Genomic DNA, 19,289 nt, shown 5'->3' with positions numbered 1-19,289 from the left:
CTAGCTACCATCAGTTCTGAGGAAGGGTCACCAGACCTGAGAAACTTTGGTTTCTCTTCACAGATGCTGCCAGATGTGCTGAACCTTTCCAGTAACTACTGTTTTTGTTTCTGATTTACAGCATCCACAGTTTTTCAGTTTTTAATTATCCTGAGATTGTGGACGCTCAGCTTTTTCAGTTATTAAAAGCCTAATGTTTCCTGAGGCACCAGATACGAAAACTTTTCAAGAGCTGACGGAGTTAAGGAATATTAATTAATCTAATTCTGAGATGCTATCAGTTTTACTCAGCTGTTTGAGAACCAGGGGAATCCAAGACGGGATTTTTGAAGAGGTAAAGATGACTGGCAGAGGCGTGTGACTTTGGTTTAACGCTTAATGATATACTGAGACACCATTTGGCAAGTGGGATTAATGATGTGACCATGCAAAAGCTCCTACTGGCTGAAGTGCAACTGAACCTCAAACATGATTTGGAGATGCCGGTGTTGGACTGGGGTGTACAAAGTTGAAGAGGTAAAGATGACTGGCAGAGGCGTGTGACTTTGGTTTAACGCTTAATGATATACTGAGACACCATTTGGCAAGTGGGATTAATGATGTGACCATGCAAAAGCTCCTACTGGCTGAAGTGCAACTGAACCTCAAACATGATTTGGAGATGCCGGTGTTGGACTGGGGTGTACAAAGTTGAAAATCACACAATACCAGGTTATAAGACCATAAGACATAGGAGTGGAAGTAAGGCCATTCGGCCCATCGAGTCCACTCCGCCATTTAATCATGGCTGATGGGCAATTCAACTCCACTTACCCGCATTCTCCCCTTAGCCCTTAATTCCTTGTGACATCAAGAATTTATCAATCTCTGCCTTGAAGACATTTAGCGTCCCGGCCTCCACTGCACTCTGCGGCAATGAATTCCACAGGCCCACCACTCTCTGGCTGAAGAAACGTCTCCGCATTTCTGTTCTGAATTGACCCCCTCTAATTCTAAGGCTGTGCCACGGGTCCTAGTCTCCTATATTGAAGTTGTATGAGTAAAATCTTTGCAGATGCCATCAAGTAAGAAGGCAGCCTGAATATTAGAGAAAGATTCAAGCATGTCTATGGGCTGTGTGCTGAAAGATGAAATTAGGAAGGGCATCTGGGTGTCTTTGGGTCAGCATGGACTAGATAGGTTGAACAGCCCCAACTGTCTTGTTTTTATGGTTCTGTGTAAGAGGAATTAAATCCAATCTTTCCTTTCTCTTTGGTACTTTCCTGTAAAAGAACGATTTGCACAATTTAATCTGGTCATTGTGAAATAAATTGTTTGGAACCAAGGAAATGGAATACATGTAAAATGGAATCACAGTACAACATACTGATCAAGAAAATAACCTGCGAATTACAGAAGATAAATTAATTTACTTAAGAAAAGTAGTAAATAAGTATCGGATTTCATTATTAGCGGGATTTTTTCAATGAATTAATTAGGTCAGACATTAATTTGACCCAATCGATGTTCACTTCTGGGAAGGAAAGAAAATCTGGCTGGAAGGAAATATTAGAAAAATTGAGCTTATTTGCTTTGGCAAAATGAGGAAACAGAAGATTTAACAAGTTTGAAGATGGCTAATTGTTTTATTGATAAAGGGTAAAGTTATGAGGAACATTTAGTAGATAAGAAGGTAAGAATAGGAACAGAAGCCAGGTACAATCATACAGTCGCATCCTCCGAAAATCTTCAGCTGTTCAATTACATCAGACTGTTTCTATCTTGAAACTGGCTCTTTCAACTTTTTTTTGTCATTTTCTGTATACATTCAAAAGAAGAAAAAAATTTCAATGTAACAGTAAGAAAACGATAGTACTTCTGTCGCATCACATTCCATTCACAGATGATTCTAAACACTTCACAAACAATGGTTTATTTTTTGCAAGTGCAGTCACTGTTTTGAAGGGAGATGCAGCAACCAAATGTACAAATCAACCTATCACATTAAAATTTGGCAGTAAAATTGTGGCTGTAAGCACTGCTTTTTGAGGTATCTTGGCTATTGGAGAGGTGATTTCCTCAAATTCCAGGAGCAGTAATTACTGTTTTATATGCTGTTGCATTGTTTTGGAACTGTGGGGGAGAAAGATCAAAACAGCGTCCTTTAAAAGGGAGGAAGAGAGACAAATGGAGAGAACACAAGGTCAGAAAGAAACCCACGCTGCTGGCTCTCTCAGCAGTGGGTCTGCACAGCTACTGCCTTTGCTGTTGTGAGTTTAAGTATCTTTGGATATTGGAGTGCGTCTAAAAAAAAAAATGAACAGTGAATATTTCTGCGGCCATCAGCGAAAAATCAGAATGGTGTGTTGCCTCCCTAGTGCCAGGATCAAAGATATTTTGGAGAGTGCGCAGAATATTTTCAAAGAGGAGAGGGACCAGCAGGAGGACGTTGTACACATTGGAACGAATGACATAGGAAGGCAGAAGGATGAGATTCTGTCTGGTAATATAGAAAGTTAAGAATTTTAAAAAGGAGCTCCTCGAGTGGTAATATCTGGATAATATCCGGTGTTACGAGCTAGTGAGGGTAGGAATAGAAGAATAGTACTGTAGACCCTCAATAGTCAGTGGGAAATTGAGAAACCAATTTTAAAGGAGATTTCAGTTATCTGTAAGAATAATAGGGTGGTTATGATAGGGAATTTTAACTTCCCAAACATACTCTGGGACTACCATCGTAGTCAAAGTTTAGATGGAGAGGAATTTGTTAAGTGTACACAAGAAAACTTTCTGCTTCAGTATGTGGATATACCTACGAGAGAGTGTGCAAAACTTGACCTATCTTTGGCAAATAAGGCAGGGCAAGTGATTGAGGTATCAGTGGGGGAGCGCTTTGGGGCCAGTGACCATAATTCTATTAGATATAAAATAGTAATGCAAAAGGATAGACCAAATCTAAAAGCTGAAGTTCTAAATGGGAGGAAGGCCAATTTTGATGGAACAGAGGAACCTCGATTATCCGAATACCAATTATCCGAAAATTGGATTATCCAAAGGAGATCTCCAGGTCCTGCAGAAACATTACATCAACAGTGATCATGCTTTTTGTTTACAGCAATTAAACAGGCACTGTCTCCAAATGAACATTATTTACCCAGTCCACCTGCATATTGAAGTCTCCCATGATCACTGTAACCTTCCCTTTCTGACATGCCTTCTCTATTTCCCGGTACATGTTGCGTCTCTGGTCCTGACCACTGTTAGGAGGTCTGTACATAACTCCCATTATGGTTTTTTTGCTTTTGTGGTTCCTCAATTCCACCCACACAGACTCCACATCATCCGACCCTATGTCATTCAGTGCCATAGATTTAATTTTGTTCTTAACTAACAAGGCCACCTCGCCCCCTCTGCCCACCTCCCTGTCTTTTCGATAAATTGTAAATCCTTGGATGTTTAACTGCCAGTCCTGAACCCCCTGCAACCATGTCTCTGTGATGCCTACCACATCATAATCATGCACGATGAGCTGTGCCGTTAGTTCATCTACTTTGTTACGAATGCTACGAGCATTCAGGTAAAGTGCCTTAATGCTAACATTCTTATCATTAGAGATATTGGAAGTCATAAGATGTCCTAAGTTATCCTTCCTTTTTTGTTGCATTCCTAATCTGCCTCAAGGTTAAATCCACCTGAATACATGCTATCCTCCTGCTTATCTTTCCATTTAACTCCATACTCCCTGTCGCTTTCACTTTCCCTTCCCCCCAACTCAGAAGTTTAAAGTCCTAATGACCACCCTATTTATGCTCTTCGCTAAATCATTGGTACCAGATCGGTTCAGGAGGAGACCGTTCCAACGGTACAGATCCCCCCCGTTCCAAAACTGATGCCAATGCCCCATGAAGTGGAATCCGTCTTTCCCACACCAATCCCTTAGCCATGTGTTTACTTACCTAATTTTCTTATCACTATGCCAATTGGCACGTGGCTCGAGCAGTAATCGGAGATTATGACCCTTGAGGACCTGTACTTCAATTTCCTTCCTAGTGCTTGATAATCCCCAAACAGGTCCTCCCCCCCAGCTTTGCCTATGTTGTTAGTCCCAACTGGATCTTCCCCCTCCCGCTCCAATATCCTTTCAAGCCGGTCGGAGATGTCCCGCACCCTGGCACCGGGCAGGCAACACACCATGCGAGACTCCCGATCCGGCTTGCATAGGATACTATCTGTCCCCCTAATTATAGAATCCCCTATAACAACTACTTGTTTTTTTGCTCCCCCCTCTTGAATGGCCTTCTGCACCATGGTTCCGTGGTCAGCTGGCTCATCCTGTCCGGAGCCCTTTTCCTCATTCATATAGGGAGCAAGAATCTCATACCTGTTGGACAAGGTCAAGGGCTGAGGCTCTAGCATTCCTGAACTCAAGTTCCCCCTGCCTGCCTCACTTATAGTCACACTCTGATGTCCCTGATCACCAACTGAATGTGAATTACTTAATCTCCCAGGTGTGACTGCCTCCTGAAACAAAGTGTCCAGGTAACTCTCTGTTATAGTCCAACAGGTTTAATTGGAAGCACTAGCTTTCGGAGCACCGCTCCTTCATCAGGTGGTTGTGGAGGACACAATTGTAAGACACAGAATTTATAGAAAAAGTTTACAGTGTGGTGTAACTGAAATTATACATGGAAAAATACCTTGGTTGTTTGTGGAGTCTTTCATCTGTTCGAATACCATGATAGGTTCACTTCTTTCATGTGTAAATCACAAAACTTTCTTTTAAAAGTTGCATCTCAGATTAACTGTACTAATTGGTGTTAGCTAGACAATATGTTGAAGGTGTGTTCTCTGTCTGTGCCATAATGTTTAGACTGATTCCAACTAAAAAGTGAGATAACAGAGTCTTACATAAATTCATGCAGTTTTTGAGCAAAGTACAATGTAACTCTGCAAGTACAAATTCACCCCACAAATGTCTATGTATATGTGTGCATGTGGGTCTTTGTGTATGTGTGTGTGTGCACGTGTGTGTCTGTCTGTCTGGGTTGGGGGGTTGAGAGTGTGAGAGAGAGTGTATATGTGTGTGTGTATGTGAATGTAGAGTGTCTTAAATCTGTGAGGGGTGCATGTGTGAGTGGGGGGGGGGCGTGGGTATTAGTAGGAGTGTGTTTGTGTCTGGGGTGGGGAGTTGTTAGTGTCTGTGAGAGAGAGTGTATATGTGTGTGCGTGAGTGTAGAGTGGTCTAAGTCTCTGAGAGGATGCATGTGTGAGTGTGGTAGTGTGTGTGTGTGTGCGTGCGTGCGTGTCTGTGTATATGTGTGTATAGGAGTGCGTGTGTGTGTGTGCGCGCGCAGGAGTGTCCATGTGTGTGTACATTGCAATGGTGGTCACCTGTGGTGTGACATGAACCCAAGGTCCCGGTTGAGGCCCTCACTATGGATATGAATATTAGTTATCAGCCTCTGCTCGGCCACTTTTCACAACCCCCACCCCAGAGACAGACAGACAGACACACACACACAGACACATACACACATACATACATACACAAAGACTCACATGCACACATATACATATACATATATGGGGTGAATTCGTACTTGCAGAGTTACATCGTACTTTGCTCAAAAACTGCATGAATTTATGTAAGACTCTGTTATGGCACAGACAGAGAACACGGGGCCAACACCTTCAACATATTGTCTAGCTAACACCAATTGTTAAAGTTAACCTGAGAATGCAACTTTTTAAAAAATGTTTTGTGATTTACACATCATGGTATTCGAACAGATGAAACAATCAAGGTATTTTTCAATGTATAATTTCAGTTACATCACACTGTAAACTTTTGCTATAAATTCTGTGTCTTACATTTGTGTCCTCCACAACCACCTGATGAAGAAGCGGCACTCTGAAAGCTAGTGTGCTTCCAATTAAATCTGTTGGACTATAACCTGGTGTTGTGTGATTTTGAACTTCAAACTGGCACTGCAACTTGCTTTATCATTGGAAAATGTGGCTAGTGGAGCATATGAGTTAGAGAGCATGCCAGCGGAAGTAGACACTGTCTCCAGGCCACCACTTGAGTAAAGAGCCTCACTCAAGATATATCCTGAGCAAGGGGACTCTAGGTCAGCCCATAGCAAAACCCTAAAACAAAGCCAAGCCTCGATCAACCATTTTCTTCGCGATCTGGGCCAGCAAGCCATTATAGTTGCTGCTGATATGCAGATTCAATGCAAAAGAGTCCTACTAGGCCTGAACTGAGTTAGAGAACTCATAGGCCAGTATCCAGGCAAGTGCACACTTTGGGAAGCAAACGTACGTCTGGCTTGGAACAGTTAAATTGCCTAGCAACATCCAAATCAAAATGAATCAAAATAAATGTTTGGTTAAATGTCACCCAGTTCTAATGGAGGTTGACACTGGCGCAGCTGTATCAGTGACTGCAGAACTTGTCTTAACAAAGTTCACTCTCCTCTCCAATTCTTACGTTTGTGCAAGACCTCAGATAGACTGAGAAGCTAAGCTGGCAAACATTTACAGATTAAGGGTACAACTTCAGTTCCATTCTTTTATGGGAAGTAGCTGGTTCAGTTACCACTGATTGTAGTAAAAGGCTTGGGCCCAAGCCTGATAGGGCAAAATTGGTTGAGAAAGATTCACCTTGATTGGCTCAACATTTTTCAATTAGCAGATGAATACTTGAGTGAAGTCCTATTAAATAATCAAAGGTTTCTCAGGAAAGACTAGGAGCTATGAAAGGAGTCAAGGCCATCTTGCATGTTAACCAGGAAGCATTTTCACAATTCTGCAAGGCCTGTCCAGTGCAATTTAACCTAATGTGCAAAAGTAGAGGCAGAAATCAACAGACTGGAAAATGCACAAATTGTCAAACCAGTACAGTTTGTGGAATGAGAAACACCAGTCGTACCAATTGTGATGCCCAATTGGTCGGTTCGCCTTTGTGAGAATTTTACACAAACGGTAAGGAGCTTTTTGCAGCTTAATAAATACCCAACCTCCCTCATAGAGGACCTAGAGCAAAGCTCGCAGGGGGTCTGTTCTTCATGAAGCTGGACATGAGCCATGCGTATGTACTGCCATTTGGGCTATCATCAGCCTGTGCCATTTCACAGCACATGATGGAGAACATTTTATAAGGTCTGCCCCAAGTTGCCATTTATCTGGATGATGTGCTCATAACAGGGAAGACCAATAAAGAACACTTAGAAAACTTGGACATAGTCCTTAGACATTTCTTCAAGGGGGTGTCTGCCTTAGTAGGGAGAAATATGTGTCCTAGGCACCCCAAGTGACCTACTTGGGCTACAGAGTTGACAAAGTTGGGTTAAACTCGTTGGAAGATGACATGAGGGTGATCAAAAGTACCTCCGCTTCCACGAGTGTACCAGAGCTTAGGTCTTTCCTTGGACTGATGAATTATTACAGAAAGTTGATATGATATCTGGTCAGCATGGATGAGTTGGACCAAAAGGTCAATTTCCATGCTGTACATCTCTGTGACTCTGACTCTATGTAACCTGGCACCCTTACATCTGCTATTGAAAAAAGGTCAGCCTTGAAAATGGCCCCATAACCAAGACATAGCATGTCGGGAAATGAAGAAGCAGCTACCACTGTCTAAGATGTTGGCACACTATGATCCCAAGCGAGATCTGGTGCCTTCAGGCAATGTCTCTCCGTATGGTATTGGGGTGGTGTTGGCCGACAGATGGCCCAATGGAAAGGAATGCCCAATAGCATATGTTTCCCAGATTTTGGCTGATGCAGAGCACGAATATACGTAGATAGAGTAGGAAGGTTTGGCAGTCATCTTGTGAAAGTTCCATCAATATCTTAACACAGGTAAATCTGTAATAGTAACAGACAACAAATCCTTACTAGGACTACTCAAAGAGGTCAAGGCTGTGCCTCCTATAGTTTCAGGTTAAATTCAGCAATGGGCTGGAACACGGTCCAGGTAGCCAAGTAGCAAATGCCAGATACTGGTTAACTCCACCAGAGTCATCCAGGGGTTTTCCAAAATGAAGATATTGGTGAGAAGTTGTGTCTGGTAACCAGGATTGGATGTAGATACAAAGCTTCAATGATGGGGCAGTGGACAAAAATTACTGCCAGTAGCTCCCCTACATTTGTGGGAATGGCCAGGTAGACCTTGGACTCGGTTACACTTGACTATTCCAGCCTTTTCATGGGCTCAATGTCCTTAGTCGTGGACACCCACTCAAAGTAATTGGACCTTCATAGAGTTCATTTGTCCAATACAGGGATGATGATAGAAAAACCTGTGGGCATTTTTTGCAATACGTGGGCTCGCTGAAGTGTTGGTCACAGACAGTGGGCATCATTTATCAACACTGGCTGGCAGACATAAACAGGAAGTTCTGGTGACTCTGAGAGCTGACTCTGAGAGAGCTGGACCAATGCTAAGTACTACGCACATGTAAAGAAAGAGTGACCTGGTGATGGGATACCAGCCTCTGTGGAGTTATTTCACATGGTAGGCAAATGATCATTAGTAACATCTTTTCAAGGTGGCATTTCATTCTAAGCTATTTTGAGAATTTTTGCAATTTTTCAGGAAGACGGAGATGGTTTATAGATAAGGAAGTCCCATTATGAATGTGTAGACAAAGTAATAAGAACAAATAGTATGATCCAGAAAATTAAATAACAAGAATTACAAATCATCAAATGACTTGAAACTCAGTACAATTCTAGTAAATCTCAAACAATAACTTACCAGAGTTTGTCAGACTAGCCAAGTTATTCTCAAGATTTGAATTGCTGACATTAGGTTTTCTAGTAAAAAATATATTTTCGGTCCTTTGTTTTGGAGACATTTGCACATTATTGTATGGTTGAACCTTCAAGGGAAAGAAAATCCAACATTAAGTTTCTTAAAAATATAATCCAAAATAAGGTATTTTTTCAGATCAATTATTCAATCAGTCTCAAAAAAACATAATTTTTATAGACCAACAAAGATCGACACAATGTATATTCAAGTCCTCCAGTGGACTTGTATTTTAAGGAACAATTGCTCAGTTCACTGGGTGACAATGCTTTGGCATGCAATTTGTGACTGTAATAGTGGTCAGGAAAAACATCAGCATTTGCCATTATTGTGATACATCAAAAATTTGCAATTTGCTGTCTGTGATATCCTGCTGCTTCACAGGGCGCAATATCGGAAGTTTAACAAATAGAAACAACATAGAATCAATGATGGAATGTGAACCTCAACCTCTTATGGACAAGGGGCATTGTAAAAGCTTTTAAAATTAGATGTAACTGAGCCATTAATGGCACACTAAGCCAATTATGAAACATTATCTTTGGCCCTTTCACCTTATATGTGTGAAATGTCATTCTCTCATTCCACAATATTATATATTTTTTAACATATTGATGATATTTCAGTTTCAACCCCAATCTAAACTGCCTATCCAACCCTAACCATGATTTGTGTCAGGTTATTTCAAAGTGAATAATAATCCATGATTTTCCACTTCCTGGTTTATTCTCTGAGAATTCTTCAATCTAATTGACTGCTCAGCCTGCTTAATGGGCTACTGGATGCTATAGATAGCCTACAGATGTCGAAAGATTGAAAGTTGAATCTAAAACAGACAAACCCCATAATTCTCCACAATCTCACTGTTCAGGCCAACACTTCTGAACCATGAATTGTTATTTAGTACTCATATAGTTTCTTCCACACCATTACAACTCCAGATTCTGATCAAATACAAGTCCAGAAGGGAAGCAATAGGAGGCTGGCTTGGGGAGGGGTAAAAAGACCAGGCCATAATACAAAAGTTCCAGGTGAAGGGAGTTTACAGTTTACAGTCTGCAGTGACCTGGAGCATCAGGCAACATGAGGTCTTGGAAGCAGGCAGCCACTCCAGAAGGACATAATGTAAAAAGAAAATTACATTTTTCTTTGATATTTTAAACCTTAATTCAAACTTATTAAGAAAAGAACACAAATGAGTCTTCAAACTTGATAGTAAATCCGGTCTGTTTTTCAAAAAGGATTGGCTTTCCAAAACTACCATAACCAAAATGTCATTTTTAACACAGTAAGGTATGAATCAGTGAAATTTTCACTTATCATGAAACTGACAGTACTATTTGCTCCTAAAGCAGCAGAATCTGATCCAAAATGTGCCCGAAACGTCGAATCTCCTGTTCCCTGGATGCTGCCTGACCTGCTGTGCTGTTCCAGCAATAAAGTTTCAACTTTGATCTCCAGCATCTGCAGACCTCACTTTCTCCTTGAGTCTACCTACAGCACATGGACTGCATTGGTTCAGAAGGCAGCTCACCACCATCTTCTCAAGGGCAACTATGAGGATGGGCAATAAATGCTGGCCCAATCAGTGATGCCCATGTCCCGTGAGTGAGTCCATGCTTTCTATGCAAGATATTCATGATGTCTTGTGGTGAAGTATACAGCAATTACTTACAACTGATGCAGCAAGAATTATGTGTTAAATTTGTAGAGTGATTAACTTTGTCATACTGAACCAGTTCCTGGATGAATTGTGTTTTCATACATTGATAGTAGATGCAAGTACAGATGCTTCATAGCAAAAAAAACTTGACCTTATCTATCAAGTTTCAAACAAAATCTGAAATTGCTTCCAAGATTATCTACAGGAACCTTGAAATCAAAGCTTGCAACAGCATCTCCACTGTAACAGCAATCAGGCAATTTTATATTAACACTGACTGTGATTTATAGATGGTGGACATTCTGTTAAGCTTGGAAAGAAAAATAGAGTACAGCAGTGTTATGATAGAAAATCAAACATTTGTCAGAACAACATTGCTCATAGAGAATATCTTGTAATTGATGATACATGGAAGCAGGTCTCAAATATGTATATTTTACACAATGTTTTCAGAAGCATTTCAATGTTCAGCAGTTATCTATGAAAAGAGGACAATTCGAAGAGTTTGCCAGTCACAGAGTGTGATGCAGTAGCATTTTGACCGCTGAATGGAGTGACGTGGCTGTCAAGACACAAGTGCAAAACTACAATGTTTAGATCAACTCCTATCCAGAGCAAGTGAATAAGTTCAACAATCAGATAAACCAGTATTGCCTGAAAATGCTTCCAAATCCACAACAGTACATTGCATTGGCATTATGAATGACGTTGTAGGTAAATGGGCATCACTGGGCGGCACAATGGCTCAGTGTCTCACAGCACCACAGACCTGGGTTTGATTCCAACCTCAAGCAATTGTCAGTGCGGAGTTTGCATATTCTCCCCTTGTGTGTGTGGGTTTCCTTTGGGTGCTCTGGTTTCCTCCCACAGTCCAAAGGTTAGGTGGATTGGCCATGCTAAATTGCCCATAGTGTCCATGGTTGTGCCTGAGGAATGCAGGGTTACAGAGATAGGGTAGAGGGGGACAAATGTGGGCGACGCACTTCTGAGGGTCAGTGTGGACTTGGCAGGTCAACTGGCCTGCTTCATACTAGAATTTATATGATTTTGTGCAAATTCTTTCAGAGAAGCTGTTTGACAATAATTGAGCAGTCACAGTCCAAGGGTATGGGATAGGCCATTTAGCACTGAGATGGGGAGAAGTTTCTTCTCCGAGAGTATCAGCTTTGGAATTCTCTGCCATAGAAAGCTATTTTGGCCAAAACATTGAATGTTGTTATGAAGGAGATTGCTCTTAGGGCTAAAGAGATCAAAGGGTATAGGAGAAAGCAGGAGCAGGGTACACAGTTGAATGATCATCCATGATCATGTTGAATGGTGGAGCAGGTTTGAATGGCCAAATGGCCTGCTCCTATTTTCTATGTTTCTGATAGACTGAAGACCCAGTATCTATTTCAATGTCGTTATTGGATGATGATGTTAAGATAATTCTGCTTGCTCTAGACAAAAAAGTTGAAACTGCAGTAAGCCTTCAATTTATTTAACTGCTTTGTAACAATACGAAAAGCAGATTTCCAGAAGGGAAGCTATTGGAGTGAAATGCATTTGATCAGGCTGCAACCACCAAGAAAGCTGATTGTGAATTTTGAAAGACAATATGGTGCAACTGATATTGAAATATTTCCATCATAACAAACTGTGAAGAGTAACCACAAAACCAAGTGTACAATATTCCAATCTCAAATTTGTAGTTGTGGAAAACGTCAAGATGAGTTCCACTCAGACATTCAGCAAGTTGATGTCCGAAAAGACAAACAGTTTCAAGAAATGTGCATGCTTCGGGACATTTGTGCAACATTTCGGGCATCAAGTGCTTACCGTGATTGTGGTGATAGCCTAATAAACCTGATTAAATCTAAATAGATTAGAAATAGATCATTTGGAAAACCTGATGCAAATTCAGTCATACATTTCACCTAGACAAAATATCAGCCTGGATGTGGTACACAATCATTGGGCAGCAAATAAAGACAAAGCTGATAACAAAGGAGTTAAGAAATTCCTCACATTGTGGGCGGCACGGTGGCACAGTGGTTAGCACTGCTGCCTCACAGCGCCAGAGACCTGGGTTCAATTCAGGCGACTGACTGTGTGGAGTTTGCACATTCTCCCCGTGTCTGCGTGGGTTTCCTCCGGGTGCTCCGGTTTCCTCCCACAATCCAAAGATGTGCAGGTCAGGTGAATTGGCCATGCTAAATTGCCCGTAGTGTTAGGTAAAGGGGTAAATGTAGGGGTATGGGTGGGTTGCGCTTCGGCGGGTCAGGGTGGACTTGTTGGGCCGAAGGGCCTGTTTCCACACTGTAAGTAATCTAATCTAATCTAATCACATCATCTTTTGGTTGCATATTGTATGAAGTACTAGTGCTAAACTGGTCCCAGACTTCTGAGCCAAGTAAACAATTATGTTTATTTAGCAGGTATTTATAACATTAATAGTTGATAAATAGACCATGAGAAAACTGCCATATGACTTCTGCTAAATAGATGTTTTTGGTTCAAATATACTGCTCAGACCTCTCAGAAATCTATTCAGACATCTCAAAAATTAGAGGAACATTTATGGTGAGTGCATTCTTTTTGTCACTGACCACAAAATACAAATTATGTTATTGTAATTAATTGAAGTTACCAATATACTATTACATAATACATTTTGCTTGTTTTTTCAAATCACTGCATTTCTCTTTCTAGAGATTCTTTTAAGAAGTCGACACTTCTAATCACTAGATTTTAAACATCTATTGCTGATGAGACAAAGCTGTTCCTTTAACAAGGTTATGCTGTCCTTGGCTTTTTCTTCAGGAGGTAGTAAAAACAGAGGTTCCGAAAAGTTTGAGTTTAGATGGGTTTTGGGGCCAATTTGTTTATAGACAACAGATGCTGTTCCAGGCAGAAAGCTTTCAAGTTTTAAAGAAACTTGTATATTGAAAGGAGAGTGGCCAATTCTCCCAGCTCAGCTTTTCACTGGTTGGGTTTGGTTTTTAGCAGTAGTGTGAAAAAATGTTGCTGGACCCAGATCCAGGCTGGTACACTCTCTCTCTCTCTCTCTCTCTCTGACTTCAATCCTTTTTGAACTTGTGTTCAATTTTACATTTTGTGCCAAGGTGTATTTATGGGGATTGTTGCAAGTATCTGGAACAGTATCAATAAGTTGGGATAATCTGTTGGGTTCTCGGATAGGCTAAGTTATTCGGTATTGTTTTCTGTTCTTTGTGTTTCATTCAGAAATCTTGTAAATAAATTCTGTTTTGTTTAAAACAAAGTGGTTTGACCAGCTGATTCTGCCCTAGAATACCCACTTTGCACCTGCTTAAAACAACTAGCAAAGTTAGGGTCTGGGCTACCTTCTTGAAAGGTTTTCAGGGGTCTGGCCTGGTCCACAACAGACTGGGGTCTTTTTGCGGGATTTGTTCTGTAGTTCCGAACTGGGTTTGGAGTTGTTCGACTCGAGGGCAGCAAGTGGTAGGCGCTAGTATCTTTTGTTCCAGGTGTTGATTTTGGTTGGTTTAAACAGTGCTTGGGAGAGCAATGGCTCTTTCACTGACCAAGAATTTTCTGGGGTTGGAAGATGTGACCTTGGGGGTTTTACAAGAGTTGATTAAGACCAAGCTGCTAGAATTAGCAGACAAGCTGGAGTTGAAACTGCCTCCTTCTGTGAGGAAAGGAGAAATAATTGCAGCAGTAGCTCAGCATTCAAATTTGCTGGAAACACCATCACAATCTTTAGAGATGGCTAAAATTCAATTAAAAATGAAGCAGCTTGATTTAGAGGCAAAAGACAAGGAAGGATGATTAAAAGCAGAGGAAAAAGAAAGAGAAAAGAGAGAGAACGAGAGAGAGAATGAAGCAAGAGGAAAGGAAGAAAGAGAGAGTATGAACTTCAGAAACTGGCACTTAGACAGGAGTTCAAAAATTTACTTTCTGAAGTAGGGGGAACTTATGTAGAAGAGCAGAGTTAAAATTGCATGACCAGTAGCTGAAATGGCTAATGATTATGAGTTGGTCCATAAAACAAAGTCTGGCTTCCAGAATCAATTTCAATCTACAAAGATTAGAAATTGGGGAAAAGAGAAATCCTCATGTGGAAAGGGAAAGGTAGATCTTGGTGAAGATCATATGGGTAACTTACCACAGGGTAAAAAGGAAACCCTTGAAGGGGACAGGCAAGTTAAAAAGCTCTGGTGTTCACTGCAATAAAGTACGCCACATGAAATCATAGTGTTGGCAGGTTAGGAGGAGCACTGGGAACCCAGATGTAGGAAAACACAATAAGCCAGTGAATTTTGTTGGAGTGGTAACAGAAAGCACAGTGGAGGCTAGAAAGCTGTACTAGAACGTACAAGCTTGTCAGACATTAGTTAAGGAGCAAGTACCAGATGTTGTTAAACATATACAGTAACTGCAAAGGTAAAGTTTATTCACACAGGCCAGGAGCAGTAGGTAAAGAGGTTACAATATTAAGAGACACAGGATTCTCTTAGTCTATGGTGCTGAAAGATGTGGGGATACGTACTTCTGAAGGACGATTGCCAGAAAAGGTACAGTAGACAACCCTTTATCCAAAATCCTGAAATCTGAAAAACTGAAAAATCCGAAGGGCTTTTTTGTGAAGTTTTAATCTCATTAACAAGGTTGTTTGGTGTGCAAACTGTTAACCCAACTCCACACTCACTCGATGCATGTCACTCAGATGCAACGTAGGGGAAACGTGGCCTTGCACTGGCAGGCCTCGATTCTGTCTCAGGACCTATTACTCACAGTGAGTCTGCTGTCCAGTATGATATTTACAAAATTTCACTGTTGAACTGTCACTTATTCCGAAATTCGAAAAATTCCAATTTCAGAATACCAGCTGGTCCTGAGCATTTTGGATAAAGGATTGTGTACCTGTACTCGTAACAGTATTTCATGGTGAGCTAAAAAGCGCTCAATTATGTAAAGTGAGGCTAGAGTGTCCAATGAAGAGTGGAGAATTCATGGTAGGAGTACTGGAAAAACTCTCAGCTCTCGGAATACAATTTGTCTTTGCTAATGATATAGCTGATTCACTGGTGGGAGTGCTGCCTACTGTGGTTGAAAAGCCAGTGGAAACTCAGGCAATTGAACTATTGCAGGACACATATCCTGGAATTCTTCCTGACTGTGGTAATGAGGTCACAAAATCGCCAGTTGAAACAGGAGAGATCAAAGAAAACAGATAAGGCAGCTGAAGTGGAATTAGCAGACACCCTCTTTGACCAGATTTTTGAGACAAAAACAGGAACAGATAGATGACAATGCAGACATCTTTAGCTCAGATAAATTAACTGAGTTACAGAAGAAAGATGAAAACTTAAAGCAATTGTATCAAAAGGCATACACAGAAAAGGAATCCTAATGTATCCCTGAATGTTATTACCTTAAAAATAACGTTTTGATGAGGAAATGGAGACCAACACATATTCAGGCAGATGAGAAATCGGCAAAAGTTAATCAAATCATATTGCCAGTGGGGTATAGAAGGAGGTGTTGCAAGTGGCGCATGAGCTACCACTTGGGGGTCATTTAGGAGTGAGAAAAACACAAGCTAAAATACAAAACATTTTACTGGCCTGGACTGCGCAAGGATGCAGTTGGATTTTGCCAGATGTGTTATACGTCAGGTAATTGGAAAACCACAGGCGGTAATAAAACCCACATCTTCAATACCTATTCCTGCATTTGAGGAACCTTTTACAAGAGTCTTAATTTATTGCATGGGTCCCCTACCTTAAATAAAAAGTGGGAAGCAGTATTTGTTAACAATAATGCATGGGTCGACTAGACTTCCACAGGCTATCCATTACACAATATCACAGCTAAAAGGATTGTAGAGGAATTAATCAAATGTTCACTAGATACGAACTACCGATAGAGGCAGAATCAGATCATGGGTCAAACTTCACATCAAAATTATTCAAGGAGGTTATGGACAGCTTAGGATCTACTGCATACCATCCTGAATCACAGGGAGCACTGGAAAGGTGGCATCAGGCATTAAAGACCATGTTGACGGCTTGTAATCAAGACTAACCAGATGATTGGGATAAGGGAATTCTGTTTATGCTGTTTGCGATCAAAGATGCACCAAATGAATCGACAAAATTCAGTCCATTTGAATTAGTTTTTGTGCATGAAGTGAGGGGACTGTTAAAATTGATTAAGGAGAAATTGGTAAGTCAGAATACAGAGACCACATATTCGGAGTATGTGTCAAATTTTAGGGAATGATTAAACAGAGTTAGGGAATTGGCAAGACAGTATTTTAAAATATCACAGCGTACAATGAAACAGGAAGCAGACAAGAAATAAAAAATTTGCAATTTTGCTATTGGGGATATGGTATTGGTGTTACTTCCAGTAACAGTGAGCCTTTAAAAGGAAGCTGAGTGAAGTGAACTACTTGATAGACAAAAAGAAATCTCACACAGTATGTCATGTGATTATGCTCAAAAGTTATTTTGACAGGGAAGGAAAGCAATAGGAGAAGGTGTTATTGATTACAACACAGAAGGAAGAACCAAGTTCAGAGGATTCTGAATTGGACATTCCTCAAATTAAATTGGACAATGGAGGAAGTTGTCAATAATCGGGATAAGTTATTGAGTTACCTTCCAGAGGAAAATTAAAATGACCTGAATTACTATCACATGGGGAGATAAGTGGAAATAAGCTGCGAAGTACTAACCTAATTATGCATCATGAAGATATAGGAGATGCTGTTCTGATTAAGCAACATCCTCATAGGCGTAACCCTCTAAGGTTGGCACAGGTTCAAAAGGAGATTGAATGCATGCTCCAAGACAACATAATCGAAGTGAGTTACAGAGATTAGAGCTCACCGATAGTAATGGTGCCAAACCAGATTGTACCCAATGGTTATGCGTGGACTATCACAAAGTCAATGCAATTGCAAAGACTGATGCATATCTGATTCTGCATTTGGAGAAGGTAGGACAAGCAACTTATATTTATAAGTTGGATTTACTGAGAGAATATTGGCAGGTACCTTTGTCAGAAAGAGCAAAGGCAATTTCAACTTTCGTCATCCTGAATGGACTGTATCAAAGTCATGCCATTTGGCATGAAAAGTACGCCAGCCACATTTCAGAGACTAAGGTCATTGCCGGATTACCCAACTGTGTCATTTAGATAGATGACCTGGTGATGACCTGAAGGAACATGTACAACATTTGGTCGACTTCGGAAGGTAGGCTTGGTGATAAACCTAGCCAAAATGAATTTGCCAAAGCGCAAGTCACCTTCCAGGGCTATGTTATTGGACATGGACAAATGGGCCTATGGGATGCAAAAACAAATTGGGGAATTTCCCTTACCATCGACAAAAAGAGCAATACCACGGTTCCTGGGATTGAGTGAATTTTATCAAAAATTTGTACCTAATTTTAAGAGTGTGGTGCTCCACTCACTGAATTGCTAAAGAAAAGCAATAAGTTTCAGTGGACAGCAGAAGGCATTTGACAGCCTAAAAGTTGTGTTAACTACTGCCCTGGTATTAGCCACACCTAATTACGCAAAACCATTCAAGGTGGCTATCGATGCAAGTGATGTGGATTTTGGTGCTGTGCTCTTGCAAGAAGACAATGAGAGGATAAAAAGATTTCTCGGGTATTTCTCCAGGAGGTGGAACATGCATCAGCAGAAATATTTGACTGTTGAGAAGGAGACTTTGAGCTTGGTGTTGGAATTACAACATTTCCGTGTTTATGTTACCAGGAACGCATCTGAGGCAATCATATACACTGATCATAACTCACTGATGTTTGTAGAGAAATTTAAGGACAAAAACACCATACTGTTTACAAGGAGCTTGTTGTTACAGCCATTCAATTTAAAAATTGTGCATGTGACAGGACGAAAAAATGCGATTGTTAATGCATTGTCGAAACCCGAATGAGAAACAGAGAAGTTCGGTGGCAGGCGTACCACAGACTGAATCAGAATGTAGTTGTGCATGTTTGCATGTTTATAGTCAATATAATGTATTTGTGTGTTTTGGAGTACTAACAATTTTTAAAGGGGTTTTAAAATGAAGCCATCTTTAGATATTGATGGTTCTTTTATTAAAAGGGGAAGTATGATGAAGCTGTTCCTTTAACTAGGTTATGCTGTCCTTAGCTTTTACTTCAGGTGGTCACAAAACCACAGGTTCCGAAAAGTCTGAGTTTGGATGGGTTTTAGGGCCAATTTCTTTATAGCTAACTGATACTGCCTCAGGCAGAAGGCTTTCAAGTTTAAAAAAAACATTTGTATAATTAAAGGGGGGTGGCCTGTTCTCCCAGCTCAGCTTTTGGGGAAATGATTGCAGATGTTGGAGATCAGAGGCCAGAGTGTAGTGCTGGAAAAGCACAGCAGGTCAGGCAGCAAAGCAGCAGGCGAATCGATGTTTTGGGCATAAGACCTTAATCGGGAATTAGGATTCTCCTGCTCCTCAGATGCTGTCTGACCTGCTGTGCTTTTCCAGCACCACACTCCGTTTTGTCTGGTTTGGTTTGGTTTGTAGCAGTAGAGTGAAAAAATGCTGCTGGACCCAGATCCAGGCTGGTACTCTCTCTCTCTGACTTCTATCCTGTAAGAACTTGTGTTTGATTTTACCTTTTGTGCCAAGGGGTGTTTTATGGAGATTGTTGCAAGTATCTGGAACAGTATCATTAAGTTGGGATAATCTGTTGGGTTCTCGGATAGGCTAAGTTATTCGGTATTCCGTTTTCTGTACTTTATGTTTCATTCAGCAATCTTGTAAATACATTGTGTTTTGTTTAAAACTAAGCCGTTTGACCAGCTAAT

General features: G+C 40.8%; 1 protein-coding gene across 2 annotated transcripts in view; it reads right to left on the bottom strand.

Moving 5' to 3' along the window:
- The window catches only part of LOC122553484 (TOG array regulator of axonemal microtubules protein 1), a 170,222-nt gene that overhangs the window by 100,669 nt on the left and 50,264 nt on the right, over window positions 1–19,289 (bottom strand). For both annotated transcript variants that reach the window (XM_043697299.1, XM_043697298.1), the window contains exon 2: window positions 8,747–8,870. In XM_043697299.1, coding sequence (XP_043553234.1) covers window positions 8,747–8,870 — 124 coding nt within the window. The remainder of the gene's footprint in view (window positions 1–8,746; window positions 8,871–19,289) is intronic.

This window comes from Chiloscyllium plagiosum, chromosome 10 (genome assembly GCF_004010195.1).
Source record: "Chiloscyllium plagiosum isolate BGI_BamShark_2017 chromosome 10, ASM401019v2, whole genome shotgun sequence".
NCBI classification, from domain to species: domain Eukaryota; kingdom Metazoa; phylum Chordata; class Chondrichthyes; order Orectolobiformes; family Hemiscylliidae; genus Chiloscyllium; species Chiloscyllium plagiosum.
The sequence above is the reverse complement of the archived record's forward strand: the minus strand, read 5'-3'. Positions and strand labels throughout refer to the sequence as shown.